We start from the raw sequence: 19,577 nt of genomic DNA on the forward strand, positions 1-19,577 counted from the left end.
ATCTGATCATTTTGAATGTTGCTACTGAAAACTGAAGATCATTAAATTTTAAATTTGCAATCTTGCCAAAATTTACAGGCTTTATAACGTATTTGTATAAATAATGTCAACGACCCAGAACTGAATATTCCTATATCATGTGTGCCTTTACCAAATTGAGGATATCTTGTGAACTAAATTTCTCGGCGTATTCCAAAAGTCCAATTCCACCTTTTTCGCCATGTTTGTCTGATGATTCATTGAATTTTTCATCTTCTTGAACCATTTCGAAACTGCTCATTGTGTCATTTTCGCAAAGAACAAATTTTTCAAAGAGTTGGCTCTGGCAACTCAGATTATCACTGCAAGCTTCACAGCTCATCTCAAACTTATCTTCCTCAGGGCTACAATTGTTTGAATTTGGGGAGCTGTCACATTTTAAGAATGTGTTTTTCATCCGGTATTTGGGTTCATCAGCACTTTCAAAAACCGAACTCAATAAAAGTTCTTTTCGTCGCGGATCTGATAACAGAAATTCTACTACGTGCCCATTCTGGTAGTCAATTGCCCAGTGGAGACAATTTCTATCCATAAATTTGTGTAGGACTGTGTCCTCATGTAAATTTTGCTCTGCGATCAGCCGAATTCCCGCCAAATCTGAGTTTCGGCTGCAGAGTAAAGTAAGCAAGGTTTGACTTGATTTGGTGCCGATTTTTGAAATACCAAAAAGGCCTCGATCAACATTGTCATCTACAAATACAGCATCATCGACAGGCGTGTAAGTGTTTGGCACAGCATCACCCTCATCACCAAATTCCATTTGAACATTATTTTCGCCAAATTGAGCTCCTTCTAGTGGGTTATACTGATCATAGAGCATGTTAACCTGCTTCAAAACATCACCGTATTTTTCGACAATTCCAAGAGACCATGATATTGTATCTTGTGAACCATTTAGACAAGCGTAGTATAAAAAATCTTTCCATCGGGCAATTAATTTTGACGTTAGACTGTCGCCAATTATGTTTAGGAAACAGTCAACGAGCTGAATGTTGCCTGCAGTTAGAGAGCGTCGAAGAAACCCTGAAATTTTGGTAGCTTTTACTACGTAAAAACTTGATTGTATCAATTGCAACCTAAGATGACCACACGCAGTAACAGCGAAAAAAATGCAGACATTTTGACAGAATCGCGTTACCTTGAAAGACTTAGCAAAAATTGATACATTTGATTTTTTGGAAGGAGCTGCTTAAGAAAAGCTATCTTTTCGTTTTTCACTAAAACTACTGCCGCGCTAAACAAAAAATTTTAATAATTGATTTCAGTAAAGAGCAATAATTTTTTGTTCACAATTTTGCGCTTTACAACGTGTGGTAATAAAAAATAGGGGGGGTAAGGATTTTAAATTTGCGATGTCTAGTGTTCTCAACCAAGTAGTATTTTGTTTCAAAAGTTTGTCACGGTTGTCATTTTAGCGTAGTATTGTTTTTGAAAGAGCAAGATATTTCGTTTTTTTAAACAAACAATGAAACACCGTACTTTGATTGGTATTATGGACCTTCTAAGATCATGATCATTTTCACCGAAAAAGAAAACAATCGTTTCAAGCAATTTGTATTCAAAAAAAGACAAGTGTGTTCTCTCATAAACTCTAATTTTCAGCTTGACAGAATTTGAAAGAGTATTCAGTAAAGAGTTGAAGTTTTTCACGTGCTGCAATTTGACTGCTGTTTTCTTCTCTTGAGTGCTTTTAATATGATATTTGTACTTCCTACTGGCGTCTGTTTACAATTGATTGAACTTTTTGAATTTTTGTGGTCACAAATTATTAGCGAATATTTGAATAAACGTTTTTAATTATTACTCAAGTCCTATCTCTTATTATCAATAAAGGTAGCTCCTATTCAGAAAAAAGGAGCCCTACTAATGGTACAAATCTATGACTAGTTGTTTTAAAGACTGTGATTTTAGTTGTTCTCAAAAAATTAATTGTGAACTTTTGAGTTTATCGTGTATTTGTTTACCATTTTTGTCTTACCATTTTAGCGCATTAGGTGTAGTCCTCATATTTTGCGAGTTGAGACTATTTTGATCAATTTTATTATTTCAGGTTCAAGCTATTGATTTTTTTGACTTTGACACTGGTTTTTTTTCAAGAAAAACTGACAATTTTTGGTTTTGTGGGTTTTTATTTTCACTTAATTGTCTTAGTTTCGATAATGACAGGTTTCATCAATGATGCTTACATCAAAAATTGTTTGTTTTTGTTCTTGTCCTATAGTTAGATCTCTATGTTTTTTCTTGTTGTCGTGTCGCTAACGCTTAAAAAATACTTTTATCATTGGCCATGTAGTGCGGCGTTAGACTGTGTCAATTATTTGCTTCTTTTCTTGGCTAACTTTTTCATTTACTGAGATACCGTTTGTTTTGGAATGGTTTAAGTGAGTTTGAGTATCTTGCCCTCAATAGCAGTTCTATTGTCTTTTTCTCATCTTTAGAACTGCTAAAGGATACTTTACGACTTCCAAAAACTTATGGTATGCTGTAGATGTGGATGCTGGAATGTAGATATGTGTTTTAAGTACTTTGACCTCATTGATTTTTTTTTATAAAATTTCCCATTTTCAATTTCGTTTATTCTTGTAGGTTGTTGTATGATGTCAAGAGAATAGGTTCATTTTGGTTTAAAGAAAGGTTATTATTAATTTTGTTTCGCAAAAGACAACATAGTGGGAAATCGAATTCGTTTTATTTTTTTTTTTCGTTTTTGTGCGTAGGCTCACTGGTTTTTGTGTATTGCAGTTCGATTTGGCTTCACAAATGTGAATTGTCAGTTCATCAGTTGATTCAATTCTCTGCATTGTACTTCAGGATATGTCCTGCTAGGTTTTTTTTATCTAAACAACATTGCTTTTACCCAAAAGTTTAAGATTAAAAGTTTAGGCCTATTAAAAATGCCCCAGAACTGGTAAAATGGAAATACTCTGTACGAAAAAAAAAAAGAATTGAGGCGCTGGGATACCAATTAAGAATACCTGCCCACTTCACCTTACTTGAGTTTTCTAAAGCATTTGGCACTGTTGATTACAATATCTTACTAGCCAAATGCAATCCGTTTGGCATTAGGGGAGTTTCCTGTGCTCTCTCGCCTTCGTATATTCAGAAAAGAGAGCAATTTGGCGGTTCAAAAGAATAAAACGTTCGGTAAACAGGACACAGCATAGCACAAGGATCTTTTTATGTCTCTTGATTTTGTTTGTCTAGATAAATCAGTTCTTAACAGTCTCAAAAAACAAAAGCATTTTGCTTTTACTTGACGACACTAATATGTACGGTAAGTTTTTACAAAGAGGTCAATGAGGCTAAAGATTGAATAGTTAGGAGCTCAGAAAATTTTACTCAAAAAGAACTAAACTTCCCTAATTCTCTTCAGATATAATTAACCAAACTCAAATGAAATTGAATGAAAAATTGGTGCCATCAACGGTCGTTTAAAAGTTTTGAAGTTTTTTTTACGCCAAACTATCTTTCCGCAATCATGTACGATTTTTTGAACAAAAGTGCTGCAAATTCATATCCATGTTATAGCACACGAGAAATTTCCTGCGCAGAAATTTACCAAAATTTAAAAACAATTCATTCAGCTGGTGTATCAATATAGGACTCTGGATAATGTCACTAGTAGATAAAAACTCAATGTAATTGTTTGAGAGAATAAAATTTTCTCATATTTTTATCCTATGTAGCCAAACATACCGAAGTGAAAACAATTCGTATAGAAAACTCAATAGGGTCTATTTTTGAACTTCGTGTCTATTAAGTTTTGAAAATTAAGTCAAAAATCCTAAGTTATTCACACGTTTCACAAACTTTTGAAAATAGTTTATCCCCATTCAAAATTGATAAGGTTATGCTTGCAAAGAGAGAACCGAACAATCTTTCTGCCCATTCTAGAGAAGCAAAACCACGGACAGATAGAACGAAATTTTCCAACATTGTTGGGCTTTTTTTTCAACAAATTTGCTAGATCTGACATACAGATAATCACAAATATCTAACAAGGTTCTGAATTTTTAATACATAATCTAAAAATTGTCTATAATATTGATTCCGATCAGCTATCACAGATGTCTTGGAAATAGACCTAAATATAGAAAAAGAAAATTCTCTTCTTTATGAAGAAATATCAAGTGTTTTTTTCTTTAGACATGACCAACTAGGGCACATGCAACCAATCTTATGCAATGCTCCAAAGGAGTTTACTCGATTGTGTATTTTCAAAAAATGCTCAGTGGTGTTTTAACAGGCGTCCACCTTCTTTGATGCTCTTCAAAATCATTTGATGTTATCTATAAAGTAATATGTACTTGAGTACTAACCAACAATTATTTTAAATTAAATTTCTTGTTAAATTTGAAGTTATCGCTATGCCTTAAGGTTTTGTCAGCACAAAATATTTTGAGGCTTTGAAGAAAAATTTTACAATTTTGCTGCATTCAGTCAGTTTGTCTCCAATAGTTATTAAAAAGGACAGACGAAAACTTGAGTTGTAGTAATTGCCACTAATTCAAAAGTTCTGAAGGTTAGCAGTTATCACAAAGTAGTACAATCATTACTTTTTCTCACTGTTTTCCATAAAATAGCTTCACGAAAAACTATTTAAGGTGAAATGGGTTGACCTCTTTTCTTTCTGAAAAACTTGAAATGTTAGTGGAAATCTTGAAGTTGTTTCTTTCCTCATATTATTGTATAAGTAGCTGATTTCTATAAGTTTTGTTAGGCAGCCTTTAATGATATGTATTAATTTGATTCATTGAAAAAGATGTGGCGTATTTATTTTGTTTAGTATTCTGCAGTTAATTTTTTTCAGATTTTGCGGATATCTGTGTTCATAAAGCGGCAATTTTGCAGTTTTAATTGCATGCACAAACAATCTGCTCCTTAAAAAGCACTACTAATGTTTTTAACAATTCCATCTTTTGTTTATTACTCACCTATTACGTCGCTATTTTCTTTTTCAAACCGTTCACCTCTTTTCAGTCGTCTACCAAACTGAGTCAACTCATAATCTAAAAGTCCGGCCTTCAACCCCGCAAGCTCTTCTGGGAAATTGGATTTGACTAATTCCTCCAGTTGTTTGATGTTGTCGCTGATTGCTTCCACAATAAATTGTCGATCACCGCAGCTGTTTAAAAATGCTTTCTGTATCGCCAATTTCATAGCATTGAAAAAATTTGCTTTCTGTTCAATGTACATGCTTTCCTGTGAATGAGCTTCGAGAAAGTAATCAATTTGTGTCGACAAATTATCAACTTTAAGCAAAACATTCACCAATATCTCATCTGACCTCAATGAATACAACGCTTTTTCAGCTGCTTTTTTAATTTCGGTTCCCAGACAGCCGGAAATTTCGGATAAAAGCACATTATTATTAGTTGTGAACAAACATTGTTGCAATGCACGTATCGCCACCTGAACTTTTGCATCGGGACCGGACTTTTCAGTGACGGTCTTCAACACTTTAGAATCGCAAGTGTGAATGGCTGAGATGATTAAATTAACGTATTCCGTAAACTTAGGTTCCTTTTCTAGTTTTTTGAACTCATAGTTGGAGTCCATGAAAGGGTTATTGAATATTCGCATGTGAGGCGGCGGAACCGCAAACAGCATGTGTCTAATCAAGTATTCATGCGTTTCGTGTACAAGCACAACTGCCTCGTATTGGGCACGAGTAATGGCCATGTCGAATGAGCCCGAAGTGATATCAAAGAAGTCGAATGACTCGTCAATTATGACAAGTACCGACCAAGCTTCTCCCCCAGTGAAACTGAGACCACTGATATCAGTTGGGTCCACAGGCACAAACAAGTTTTCGCCATTTAACTTGACGTCTTTCCTCTTCTGCATTGTTTTCCACCATTCGAAATGGTTTCCGTGCGACAGCACTAAAAAATAGTTACAGTTGACCAACATTACGGTCCCGGAAGCTATGAGAGGATAAATTACACTTTCGGTTCTTTTTAGTCTGCCATTGCAAAGTTGTCAGGCGTACTAAGAGACTTACTACTAAGTTGTCAGATCTGGAAACTAATTATAATAAATTGGTTTTAAGTGCGTTATGAGCAATACTGTATTAACCAATCTACAACCGAAACACAGCTCACTTGTTAGGTCATCAAAAGGTCCTTACGGTCTGCCGAAAGATGCCAGGTAGCAGTAGTAATACTTATAGGGAGGGGAACTAGAGGTTGAGAAAAGGTGGGGCTATAGTGGGTAAAAAAACAATGCACATCAGTACATTAGTGTACTTAGCAGTACGTCAACAATGAGTACGTCAATAGAGGAAGCCGAACCATTGTTTTCCTTATTTTCCCTTATGCATGGGAAATTTCCTTTAAAAAATTCGACAAACTTATAATAGTTTTATAAGTCTGTGATGATATGCACAGTTCTGACGGTTTGCAGCTTGCGCTTTAGCTAAATTTGACATAATATATTGACTTTAACAATTTTGAGTTTATTGAAAACATTTATGAACAATTCGAACTTGAACAATTTATTGAAAACCTTTATGAACAAATTTCCTCAAGAATTTTCCTGTTTAGCCATTTTGTTGAATACTGTTTACCTCAAAATACTGCTCTGCTTAAATTTTTGCAAAACTTTACTGAATTATATTTTTGTTTGATCACTTAAAGTTTTCCAAGCGTCAAAAATTAGAATATTGCCACAGAATATTGCTCTGAAATTAGTTAATAAGTAACTGTTTACTTAATTATTTGGAATAATAATCAAAACATGAAAAAAATAGCAGACAGAACTACTTTCGTATGATGGTTACGAATATCTTGAAAAATATATCCAAACTGCAGACAAAAATAGAGTGAATGTTTGGTTTATTTTTGCATCTATATATGGGCACTGTCCAAGAATTCTCTACTGAAAAGTTTGTAGTTGGTGGCATAGTTTTGTGTTTTCTGGTTACACTTTGTTCTTTTTTGGTCTTAAATGCATCTCAACTTGAGCAACATTTTCAGATGAGAGGCTTAATTGCATTGCAGTCATTTTTTTGCGGAGAGTATTTTTACCTTCCTGTGGTACCGGAACATCGTTAATATCCTTAGCGCAGTAAAATTAATATGATGAGGTATTTAGTTAATTTTAGTTTGCATTCATTTCATTTCTCTAACCGGACTTCATTTCATATTTCCCGCTTGTTAAGTTGCCGTCTGTTCGGTCCTACTTCTTCCCGCTGCATGATCATTCATGTCTGTTCATATAGACTTTAGTTGCTAAGCAATTCACATTTCATTCTCTTAACTCAACCTATGCAAATTCAGTTATCAAAATTTTGCGCTGCAAAGCTGAGCACAGAATTTAGAAAAGTATGTCTCTTGGTGGAGTCCAATCTAAAATTAATTTTTTTTCTTGCGCAAGACGATACCAAAACAAAAAAAGTACGACATGGCGCAGTCAGCAAAAAAAAAACAAATTCTTTTTGGGGATTGATGCATTTTGAGACAAACCCTCTCCTGGCCCACCTCTTCGCTGGGAAAAATGGAGAGTATAATACAAACTAGCTCTGCTTACTACGGAGAACATATTTTAGGGCACGCTACTAGGCTCCAAAACAGAAATGGTGGAATTGTTTCTTGAGCCAATCTACAAGGAGACAATCATAGGTTCCTCAGAATAATGGAAACGGGAACGTTATTCCCGAATTGCTCTAAAATGTGAACTGGCAGAGCAAATGTTAACATTTGATAGAATTTGCCATAATGCGCGGGAATAAACAAATGCAATCGGTACGAATCTTAAATCGGTAATTACCGCTAAGCAATTCAACCCTCATATACCTTGTGCTGAACCGAACCACGAAATACAACTTGGTGGACCTATTTATGATTTTAAAAAAAAACGAGATATACTTTCTAGCTACACTATCGAAGTCGAGAAGGTAATGGCCAATGTCACGCGCGACGCAAATGAACATGAGAAGAATAGCAATGAAGGCGAATCACGTTTCTAACGTTCCAACATCTGCCCCCTAATTCCCTTCGCTGAACGCGCCGTTTAGCTCAAAGTGGCCCTAAAAATTGACAGAAGGAAAACGTCTATGAAATTCAGCTTTACATTCTCGAAGATAAAAGAGCCGGCTAAACCAATGGTAACTGCTCGCAACAGTGATAATACTAACTTTGACACCCAGCTCGAGCGTAAAACTCCTCTCAAGCTATACACAGATCAACCCCGACCCCGTACTAGCGAGAAACTCATAAAGTAGAAAATACAGAGTCATGTTAAAGAATTTACACAAAAACTTAATGGCAACAAATGCGAAACCACAAGAAATTTGAACCGGACCGCAGGCCTCCTCTTCGAAATCCAATATAGCACGCGCGATGTGAGGACGCGTCCCTAAAGTCCCAATCTTTGCGGCCATCGGTGACCGTTATTCTGCGCCCAGTGGAGAATCGCCCGGCGAGTTAACTCTCCCATTAGATCGGAACGCACCCTCATCTGATCTACAACAAGTTTCCCCTCCTCAAGCAGATACCAACACGGAGGAACGAGCTGGTGGAAGAACAAGAAGACCAAATTATTGTGGAATGTTTGGAGCCATCTTTGAACTCCTGGATTTCTGCTCCCCTAGACGAAAGCGTGGAGCTGGAGATGTGGAAAATATCCAGCCACCATCTACATTCATTATCGAAACGGTTCAACCAATAGCGCAGTCAACTCCTGAGAAGAGAAACATTTCGCCCGTCATTGGCCTCGCCTTGAAGTGCCTCTCCCCTACCCTCGAATGTGGTATGTTAATGATAACAGAAGCTCGACGCCCGCTAATGACATACGACCTACGACGCGGAGTTGAAAAAGGATTCAGAATAAACTGTTTCGGACGCTCAATTCAAAAATTGTATTTTAATATTTATCACTAGCTATGATAACCAGTAAATTTTTTGATATTACATTTTTAACCGGGGGGTCACAAATTAATATTGTAATATGTTACTATTATTAAACAGTTTGTTTTTGTACAAACACGATTGCAAAACAAATAAGTACGACACCTCCAAAACGAAAAATGATGCTCTGTTTATGGATAGTTTTAGCGAGCGAATAACTGACTATTATCAGTAATCTGATATTGGGCTAGCTCACGCTGTGTTTGGCGTAATATTGTTAGGCTAGCATCACTGGAAAGGTTGGGACAAAGATTGAAGAGCAAAGTGAGAACGATTTCCGGACCTACCAAAACGTCAATTATGCTATATTTTTTTCTCGATATCATGAGGCACCATGATGAACAAAAGAGCAAAAATGCACGCTTACGTGGACCATGAACAGTATTATTAAGAGCAGGCGAAGTGCACGTTTAAAAATGCTATGGCCACTGTTTGTTCAATAGTTCCCAAGGGATACTTTGTTTATATGAGTCAGTCAGTTATTCAGTCCTTTTGTTGTTATTTTCGCATATTGTTTATTGTGTTCTTTTTCTGTCAAATTTTGTTTCCCTCCCTCCCTCTTTACATTCTTTTCCTTTTTCCCTCTTCTGGTTTTTTCTTGCTTTTTTTGTTTTTTTTGGCTTATCATTTTTGTAAAGAAAAAAATTTTCCTTAATTTTTCTCATAGGGGGCTGATTGGCAATCCAAAAAAATATGAAGAAAAAGTACACAATTCCAAAAGCTGAAAAATCAAGGAAACATATTTTTTGTGCCTTGTTGCAAAATTTTCTGCTAACGAGGTAACGAGGCCACTAACTATTGTAAAACAACCCCAGAAAAACGTTGCCGCGTGCTTAATGTGTGAACTGCTGATTGAAATTGTTTGGATGAAGGGTCGTTTTATGTACATAATTTTATGATTGGCTTCTCTAACCAGTATTTTTATTGCAATTAACTGAACGTGATTTCAGAAAATCTTTCTTGTATGTTTTATTTGCTTATAAGGGGTTTAATTTGTAGTTGCTTATAGTATCTGTAGAAATTTGCAGTTTTTTGATTGGTTGGCGGCAAAAAAAAACGCAGTCTTCCCTTATTTCTGTTTACCCAATCAACTCCCTCCCTTTCTTTTTTTCTTTTTTCCCGCCACATTTGTTGTAATTGTTTTAGGCACAAGCGAAGATCTCAGAGCACTAAGAGTAGCGTAAACTTAGTGCTTGTCCAAACAACTGTCCTTAAGTTTATGCTTCATTTCGTGTACACACACGAGAGCGCTAAAAACCTAAGAGAACTACTGCTTTCAAGCAACATAATTGGGTTTTAACACTTTATCCCGTTTCTGTGGTCGAATTCGGTGAAGTAAAAAAAAGATCATGAAAAAAGTGCGGAAATTGTTGCAACAAATAATTGCGGCAGTTTTCTGCTTGTGAGCTATTAAAATCAATAATTCTAGTGTCTGGGTTAAAGTCTGGGTACTACATTAGTACGTTTAGTCGAAACGGTAATCTTAGTAGTGCATTGGGGGACAGTTAACTTAAATTTAATTGCTTTTTATTCCTTTTAGAAACAGTTTGCAGTATCCCAAGACCATTTATGCACATTGTTTCTGACTAAATAGCAGAGAATGGATCAGAGAAAATAAGGTGTCACTGGAACGGTCAGATTGATTTAATCTAAACTTTTACATGAATGAAAGTCAGATTCAAGTCAACCCATATAGCAGAAATTTTATTTAGCTTCAAGCAAGGATTGCCCGACGCATGGCTGAATTGAAATTTTTTGAACTGTTCATATTCTCCTCCATCTAGCTTGACATTGAAAGTAACTAATTTCCTCAAATTTCATTTCAAGCAATATTGGGTCGAAATGTTCTGAATGGCACTAACCTATAACCATGCGATCATTGGCAAATTTGTCGTCCAGATAACTATCATCAGTCAAAACTATATCCTCCATGTTTGAGAATACCTTCATGGAAACTTCTTGTTGGCTCGAAACTAAACAACCCGGCACTCTAGCTGTAGTCTGAGACAGTGGTTTAACTCTGTGTAAAATATTACTCGATAACTCACAAATATGATGTGAGTTTCTAAATAAGACGTTCAAGGGTTCGACTTCAAAGTTGGCGCAGATTGAGAATTGAGATGGCGATTGCATGAGTTTCCCTGCGTCGATAAGTCCGAACCAAAATGATTTCAGTCTACGAAGGCAGAAGGTCAAGTCGTGGTCTTCATCATAAAATGAGTCCAGTTCAGAAACGTCTGTAGGAAGTAACCGATGGAAAGTTCATTTGCTAAAACTTTTATGGATACTAAGTTTCTATTGGCTGAGAAGTTTGACATGAACACAAGCTTTCTTACGCCATAATATTTTCTTTCAGTTTTTGTCATATAGAAATATTCTTCGTGGAGCATTTGCAATAAAAAAATCAGTCGCCTCCTTCAGATTATGGATTTCAGGCTTTTGTTTTCACAGTCTATCCAAAACACTTTTACGTTTTTTAAACATTTTATTTAAAAAAACTTATTGCCATAAGCTTGTGGGATAAAATTTATATGACTTTCATGTACTTCAGGAAACAATAATGTTCTTGTGTCCAATTCGGCTGATAAATCGAATCTTGAAAGTAACTTTTACTGTGAACAACTTCCAAAGACATAGAGAATTGTTGTTTGTTTACATAGAAAATGCTTATGTTTTTGTTGCGCGTTTGCATAATTTTCTTTATTCCTTTTTGTTTGATTTTTGTTATCATTTACTTTATCTATACTTCATTTTCAGGAAAAAGACCACTAATCATTGAACAAGTACAAATAAAATGTTGCCATTTTCTCTCAACCGTCACCAACTTGAATATAATGTAAAATATTCTCAATTGATTATGCTTCTATCAGGTAAAGTAAAACTACTCGCAACAAAAAGTAAACTTCCAAATCTGAGTGTTTTTTATGAGAACTGTAATTCGATTGAATACTTTTTATTTTTTGTAATTCTCTTACTAAGCTCAGTAAATTCACGCTAATTACATGCTGAACTTTTTTCTAAGCGTTTTTTAAGGTTGATTCAATGAAACTATCCTGATTTTTTTACTCTAATCATTGTAAATTTTGACATGATCATGATACTTGACAGATTCAGCTACGATTCACTACGGATGAGTGAAGATTTGATAACATGGATTTTGGGATCATTACTTATTATATTTTGGAAAATCAGCTTGGATACGCAATTCAATCAAATTTCCCCAAACTGTAAGCCAAGTTCTTTTAACTGACGCATAGAACATTACCGTTTTTACTTGCCTCCAGGAATCTACTTTTGGTAGCTAGTCGATTCCAGATTTATCCATTTCCTGTTTGATTGTTTCGAAGTTAAAAAAAATATAGTTTAATATTCTGATTTGGCCAGTGTTTATATATAAATATACCAGATGTTTATAAATATATCAGATCAATTTTACGGTTCCATAAGAGTACTTCCCTACGTGAATAAAAATGATTTTACTTAGAATATAATCGCGATGCATTTGTAAAAATGTACTCTCCATAGATTTCGTCCAACAACAACGTTGTTTTGTCAAATTCAATAATGTTGTCACTAAATGATCAGACCCTGAACAGTACTATATAATCAAGTTAAATTTTTTCAGCTCAGAAGAATTTTTGGACAAAGTCTTAATTGCTCTCGAACAAAGTTTGAAGCAATTATTTTAAACGTGTGTCTTTTTTCGCTTGATGGTTTTGTTCTGGAACATTCTTCCGAGTTCAGTTCTCGATTGACTTTACCACTCTTGCCTTCTTGAATTTGGGTGACTTGATTGCTCTTAATTATAAATTAGGTCTGTTGCTAAAACCAAATCGATTGTAAGCTTCAACATATCACAGGGCCCTGATAACCGAGTGGCTAATGCTGCAGCCTATTGAGCCAGGGTACAAACCCATCTTTTATTAGCTTTTTTTTCCACTCATAACCAAAATACCTCCCCCCCCCCCCCCCCCCCCCCAAGTTTGCATACCACGCCTATCGTCGTTCGAGAGCAATTTGTCCGACACTCGTCGGTTTATGTTTCAAAATCAAGTTTGGCAGGGTCTCATCGATCAATGGCCTTACAATAACTCCATGGACATTTGCAAGAAGTTGTTATTTTCTCGCTCGTAGGTAAGAATTTTTACCTTCGACTGCAAACCGACTTCAATATTTTCTTCAACAAACTTCAGCAAAAACTTGTGAAAGAGCTCTTTCTCCTCTGCCACTGCAAATATCACCTTTTCTGTTTCCTTGTCATAAACAGATTTCATCAATTTCGCCAGCAGAAGTGACGTTTTTCCGCAGCCTGGCTCTCCTATTACGCAAACCCGCTGCTTGTCTTCATTAAGAATGCGATACTGTTGCGGGCTTAAAATGATGTCCATGAATGTTTTGGTCTGATGGCTTTTGTTTTTCAGAACCCATTCTTGGTTGCTTTGCTTGTACCTTTCTTCAAGTTTCATCGCCTCTTTCTCTACTTTCTGCAAGGAACCTTTAAATATTAAAGAGCTGTAAGTGAATAAAGCTGAAAAATATTTCAAAATTGATCGTTTTTCATTATTTTGAGCCAAGTTTTCACGAGACAGAAGCTCACAAACTGTAGTTGAGCTCTCTTGAAGATTGAACTGTTTGTCCAGTGTGAATAGTTTTGGGACTTTGGTGTTCAAATTCGGATCAGAGGGTAGCAGAAAGAGAATTTGATCAAAAGGACTTCGAGGTTTTCGCATTGATTCAAACAGGAACTGAAAACTTTGAGGAACTTTCTTACCGGCTGTAAATTCTACCATTCTTGAACGGATTGAATTGAAAGCAACATGGGCGTTTTCTATGGAAACATTTGGCAAATATATCACAATCTGCAGATTTTCTGTGACAAAATTTTGAATAAAAGTACCAGTATCTTGTTCACGTAATTCACTTGACATTTCACCAGCTGTGTGAAAAAATGTGGCCATGAATAGTTGAAAAGAAGGCAAAATCTTCTTGACAACCTGGCTGATTTTGTTCATAATAGCAGACGACGGGTTTTCAAAATTATTCGCAACGCCAATTTCAAAGGCTACAATTCTTTCAACCCCACAGTAGAGCCAATCAATTTCAAAACTCATTCCATAGTTGTAATAGGCATCCATTATTGAGTTGACTTTAACCTGATCGAAACCCTTAACCAAAATACCTGAACAATTTTGCGTGAATTTCAGAACCCGTTCCCAGAAAAATTTGATTTCGCCAAAATAGCCTTCTGTTCCGCCTTTCTTTAGGTAGCCGTCGTTGTCGGTTGAGTATAATAAATTATCCAAAACACGGTCATAGTTTGGAATTGTTTCCAGTTTAGTTTCCCACTTTGGAAAATATTCAGAGAATATTGCAGTCATTTGAACAGGGTTTGTTAATTGACATTGCTGACCTCCAAATGTTCTGAAGTTCTTGCGGGTCAATTTTAGCGAAAACTCGCTCTCAACGGCAAATGATAAGAATTGCTTAACTAAAATCCTGTCGCCTGGTTCTTGCATCAGTTGGAAAAATTGCGGATTTTTTGAAATCCATTTTTCAGCTGCTATCGATCTTTGTTTGACAAAGCTTGCAACTCGGACATTCAAATTATTCACGTTTTCAAAGTTGTTCACGTTTTTTGTTATGGTCTCTGTCACGTCCTGGCAAACCTTTTCAGTAATCAAGATTAAAAACAGATCGAGCTTTTGGTTTGGGATTTTAGTATCTGACGCATATAAAACAGAATTTATTGTTTCTTTGCAGACTAAGTCCAAAGTTTTTATCTGATTAGATAATTGCTCACTCACTATGCAAGCTGTATTAGAGTTTACAGTGTTGATATGTTTGAACAGAATTAACTTATCTAACCCTGGACCAGGTATGAACAAACTGGGCACTGTTAATGCTTCAGCCCCGCGTGTTTGGTCGCTCTCATCGTTAAGTTTATGTCCCGGCATGTTAGTCGAAGTTGTTGGAATCAACTCGTCAGTGCTGCCAAAAGTGTCAGTGTTTGTGGCTGAATCTTCACTTTCCATATCTTTGATTTTGGCTAGCACTGAACTGCTTTTGATCTGCGAATAGGAAAAGTTCGTAAAATAACGTGCTCTTTAGTAGTTTTTTTTTAAAGAAATCGTTTATTTTTTGCTCTAATATTATTTTCAATCGCAACTCGATTAATTTCTAGCAGAAGATGGCTCCACTCACGTTTTGCCATTTTTTCATGAAGCTACGACTCATTTTAAATTAGCGTAATTTTGTGTGTACTCTGGCCACCGATAAACTAAGCCCAAAAATTTCAAACTTCGCTATTTTTGATGACAAACTTTTCGATCATTCAATTCTGTGTGGTACTATGTTGATATGACTTATAATTGGAAGGTAAGTTTGAATATGTTTGCCATGTTTCTCTGAAGGACTTTTTTTTATTATTTCGTACGCATAGTCTCAGTCGATTTAAACAGGCAATATGATTTTTATTACCCATAGTTTTAACGGGTAGTAGTTTTGGCTTAATAAATTTCTAATATACCTCTTACTGAAACAAAAAGTGCACCTTTTTCATTTTTATAAAATCAGAAACTCCTGGCAATGTCAATTTTTTTTATTTTACCATTGCATTAAATTTTTCAGTTTAGTGCAATTAACACAAAAAAGTTATAAATACAATATGGCGTGATAGTCGAGAGTTAGGGTGTGTGATTCACACGCCACTAATTGAGAGTTCAATCCCCTACCTTCGTGAAGCTGTCTGTGTAAGGATGAGCTCTTACTTAACCATAGCTTCAGGTTGACCATAGCCGGGCAAATGTTGGCTGCAATAATGGTACCACGTAAAAGTTTCAGACGCAAAAAAAGTGGCCATAGTCACCAAAAAAGCAATGCTGCTCATGGGAAACAGTTTGAAATGAAGGGAGTAATAAGAAAGAGGGCAGCTGAGAACAGGCCGAAGTCGCCTAATGCTGTTCCGTTGAGATTACGCAGGAACCAAAACTATTATTATAAATGTTTGAATGTAAAAAAATTTTTAAACCCAAGTCAACTACTAATGTTTGGTTTGCAAGATTTTTCAAAAATTAGACAAATTTTGGCGAGATTAAGCATCACTTGGCAAAAAATTTTTTCCGAAATCTTGCGAGATATTGCAAGGCAAGAGTTCATCTTGCAAATATACAATTAAATTGAACGTATTTAAGTAAAATCAGCTATTGCCAACCGCAGTGTTTCTCAACCTTTTATAAAACGCGAAAACTGCTTAATACGTAGCGCTAAACATTCATTATTTTTAACAGTTTGAAAAAAATTGACATAATGAGCTTTTTCTCTTGTGTTTCTATATAGATTTAACAAACAGGTATAAAAATTTTGATTTTTGGATAGCAGCACTGTTTTAAAACAAAAAACAATAATAATTTGGGCAAACTCAATTAAGGCGCAGATAGAGCAGTGCAGTATTGATACCTACAAGCATTGCAACGGCCTAAGTTAGCAAAAAGTTAATTTTTGCCATTTGCCCTTTTTTCAGCTCCTACTTAATTGCAAAAACCTATACTTAATTGCTTAGCAAATGGTACATTTCATTGAGTAATCCTACTAAAATTGTCGATGTTTTTCATTATTGTGTTTTTATTAGAGTTGTAAGCGTGTTCCTACAGCAGTAAAAACATGCAAAACTAGTTCAAAGTTGCCCGAAAATTGCAGAAACTTTTAGGCTGCTAGTTTTTGAACAAGCGTGGACAACAATGACACGATTTTGTAGCTGTTACCCACGTTCTTTGTCACACATGTCAACGTCATCAATGTTCTCTACAGTTTCAAAATCTAATTTCTACGAAAGTTCACGGTAGCGTGTTAATTAGACATATATGAAAGAATAACGTTCAATTGGTGGTTGATTTCAAAAAGTCCCGGCCAGACTAATTGCGTTCTAGGGGAGCAATTAGCTTTTCTGCAACTACCTATGGGACAGTTATTCGAAATGCTTACTTCTCTTCAAACAGGTTTTAAGCGATTATGAGAGTCGAAATTCATGCCTTTTTCTCATTCTCATCCGCAGTTAATGTGTCTACTTCTGATTGTCGACAACAATGGCTCAACATGAAGACGAGATACGAAGTAAAATTGTTCATGAACCGCTCCAAAAAATTAAATATTACAAATTGTACTATTTGAAACGTAATGTTACTTTAATAAAGATTTTCTCATGCTGAAAAACTTGATCTCCAGATTCAGATGGAGATCATTTTTAATCCACAGCAAGATTTTAAGATATGTGTGCTCAAAATGGTCCTCGATGAACGGGAAACAACTTAAGCTGGACGCCAAAAGCGGCATTTCTTCTCTACTCTACTGACACAGAGTTGGATTAGATTATCTTGCTTATGTTCAAAGTGAGGAAATTTGAATAAATTATGCTGAAGACAAGGAGCTCTTCTTCCGCTCAACGGTGGAGGTGAAATTAAATAAGCTGATACAAATGTGTATCTAATGCCATCTGTCATGTTTAATAGCCGCACAGCGATAGCTGGGGCTATTATTGGCCTTCTCTTGGTTTTTTACAATTCAAAGAATTTGAATTGTATTGGGGCGCTGTCTTTTTTTTTTTTTAAGATCTGTTCACACATTTTCATGATTTTTGAAGTCAAAATGGAGTGGTGATTTTGGTCACGCCGAAACAGGAAATGGAGCGAAAAAGCGAGTGGTTTTGCGGCGTGAAATTTTTTCGCTCTAAATTTAAAGTAGAGTGAGAAAATGGTGTTTGAACAAAAATTCGCTTTCTCGCTAGTGGTTTTTTGTTCACATGCGGCAATTTCACTTTGATTTTTACTCTTTTTTCAATTTTTTGGATCGGATTTTTTTCTAAATGGTTTTTCCAATCCATTCATAGTCCGTTTTAGGTCTAGTTTTTTTAGTCAATGAAAATTCTTTGAATTGTACGTCAGGACTTGTCCTGCTATGTTTTTTTTATTTCGTCGTCATGATTTTTGTTACGACCATATGACGTCACAGCCACTTTTTGTTCATTCGTTCATGCAATTTCAACTGAATTGCATGTGTGACGTCATTTTTCGCTCTTAGTGGAGCGAGTTTTTTTGTTCATGCGCGTGATTAAATTTTTGGTCACACTTGACTTACCTCACTCTCAAAAATGACTTCCTCACTTTGAAATTGACTTTTATTTACTTTAATTCAAAGAGATAAGGTCAAATGGGTGTGTGTCACTCTAAATGAAGGTTATTTGAGATCAGCTAATAGAGGCAGCAATAACTTATACAGATTTTTAATCAAAATATAACAGATCAGCCTTCAATGAAAAGACGAATTTTTTTGGTCTGTCTTTTTTACTGTTTTTTTAGACTGCCGGTCTACAAATCTATTGCGGCTATTTTCTGGCAATCTGCCAGCTATGTTTTCAATTTTGTACTAAAAATGTAAAAGATTGTACTTCTTTAGAAATGGTAACTTTGATTGAGTAATACTACTGAATTTGTTCAATGTTGTTTACTATGATCTTTTTGTTAGAATTTTTAGCATGTGCGTACAGCAGTAAAGAAAAATATGCAAAACTATTCCAAAGTTGCAGTAAATTTTAAGCTGCCTGATTTGAATAAGCGTGGACAGCAGCGACACGAATTTATCCCTGTTATCCACGTTCTGCGTCACACATGTCCATGTCATCAATGTTTTCTTCAATTTCGAAATCTATGTTCCACGGAAGTTGAAATGAACAGTCTGAGATGTGGGGAATAATAGAAAACGGACAGCTGAGAACAGGCTACTGTTAATGCAGACTGAAAGCGTAATGCTGCTCGACTGCATTACGCAGAAACGAATTATTTTTATTATAAGTTTACGGTGGTGTGTCATTTACAAATATATGAAAGAAATCGTATTTGGTGATTAATTTCAAAAGGTCCACCGCAGGACTACTGACAGACAGTCAAATATCTTGTTTAGGTTCAAAATGGTGAAATTTGACAAAGTTATGGTTACAACAATGACCGCGTTTTTTTCGCTCAACGGCGGAGGTTTAAATAGGCTGATACAAATGTGTATGTCGTGCCTATTATTTTTTCAAAGCATTGATCTCTTTTCATATATATTGAGTGAATCATGATGAATCAAAACTGAGCTATAACTAACTGTATAGAATCCTTACCTGGAGAAGAATCCCTTTGCATTTTATCTCTTGTAGAAACTCCACTGTAACGCGGTTGCTCAGAATAGCGTTCACTGACGGGTCATCTGCATATGAACTCGGAGGCCCGGGCACCAAAACCAAACATGTCTCAGCTTCTCTGCATTTTTTGCTCAGAAAAGATGTTTCCATTTTGTTTATTTTCCAAAAGAAACTTTTTGTTTCAAATCCGAAAATCAAATTGTACAATTTCTCGAATCAAAAGGCGGATTTTTGCCAAATTATCATGAACATGGTTGCCACAATCAGCTTAATAGTGGTTCTCTTTAAAATTATGTTTACAGAATCAAGTGATGCAATCTCAAAGGCTAAAATAAGCATGACGTTCTAAGTTGAAGCATACTGCCAGTTCCATTTCACAGCAGTAACAAATGTTTTCTCCACATTCTTTTGCTGCGTTGCATATTTCTGCTGTTATTTGAAAATAACTGACAAAT

General features: G+C 35.6%; 1 protein-coding gene across 2 annotated transcripts; it reads right to left on the bottom strand.

The window, feature by feature from the left end:
* Nucleotides 1–42: 42 nt before the first annotated feature.
* LOC142338332 (uncharacterized) lies at nt 43–19,406 on the bottom strand. Of its 2 annotated transcripts, XM_075388043.1 has the most exons (7): nt 19,102–19,406; nt 13,035–15,016; nt 12,469–12,521; nt 10,997–11,185; nt 10,811–10,921; nt 4,974–5,924; nt 43–1,062 (listed from the first exon to the last, which is right to left on the bottom strand). In XM_075388043.1, exons 1-7 carry the CDS (start codon nt 19,270–19,272, stop codon nt 131–133), a joined length of 4,389 nt encoding a protein of 1,462 aa, XP_075244158.1. In that variant the 5' UTR covers nt 19,273–19,406; the 3' UTR covers nt 43–130. The 2 variants fall into 2 exon arrangements, with proteins under 2 accessions (XP_075244158.1, XP_075244150.1); XM_075388035.1 differs by having other exon boundaries at nt 10,811–11,185.
* Between the last annotated feature and the right edge of the window lie 171 nt (nt 19,407–19,577).

Source organism: Convolutriloba macropyga, chromosome 1 (assembly GCF_964194025.1).
Source record: "Convolutriloba macropyga chromosome 1, txConMacr16.3, whole genome shotgun sequence".
Classification (NCBI taxonomy): domain Eukaryota; kingdom Metazoa; phylum Xenacoelomorpha; order Acoela; family Convolutidae; genus Convolutriloba; species Convolutriloba macropyga.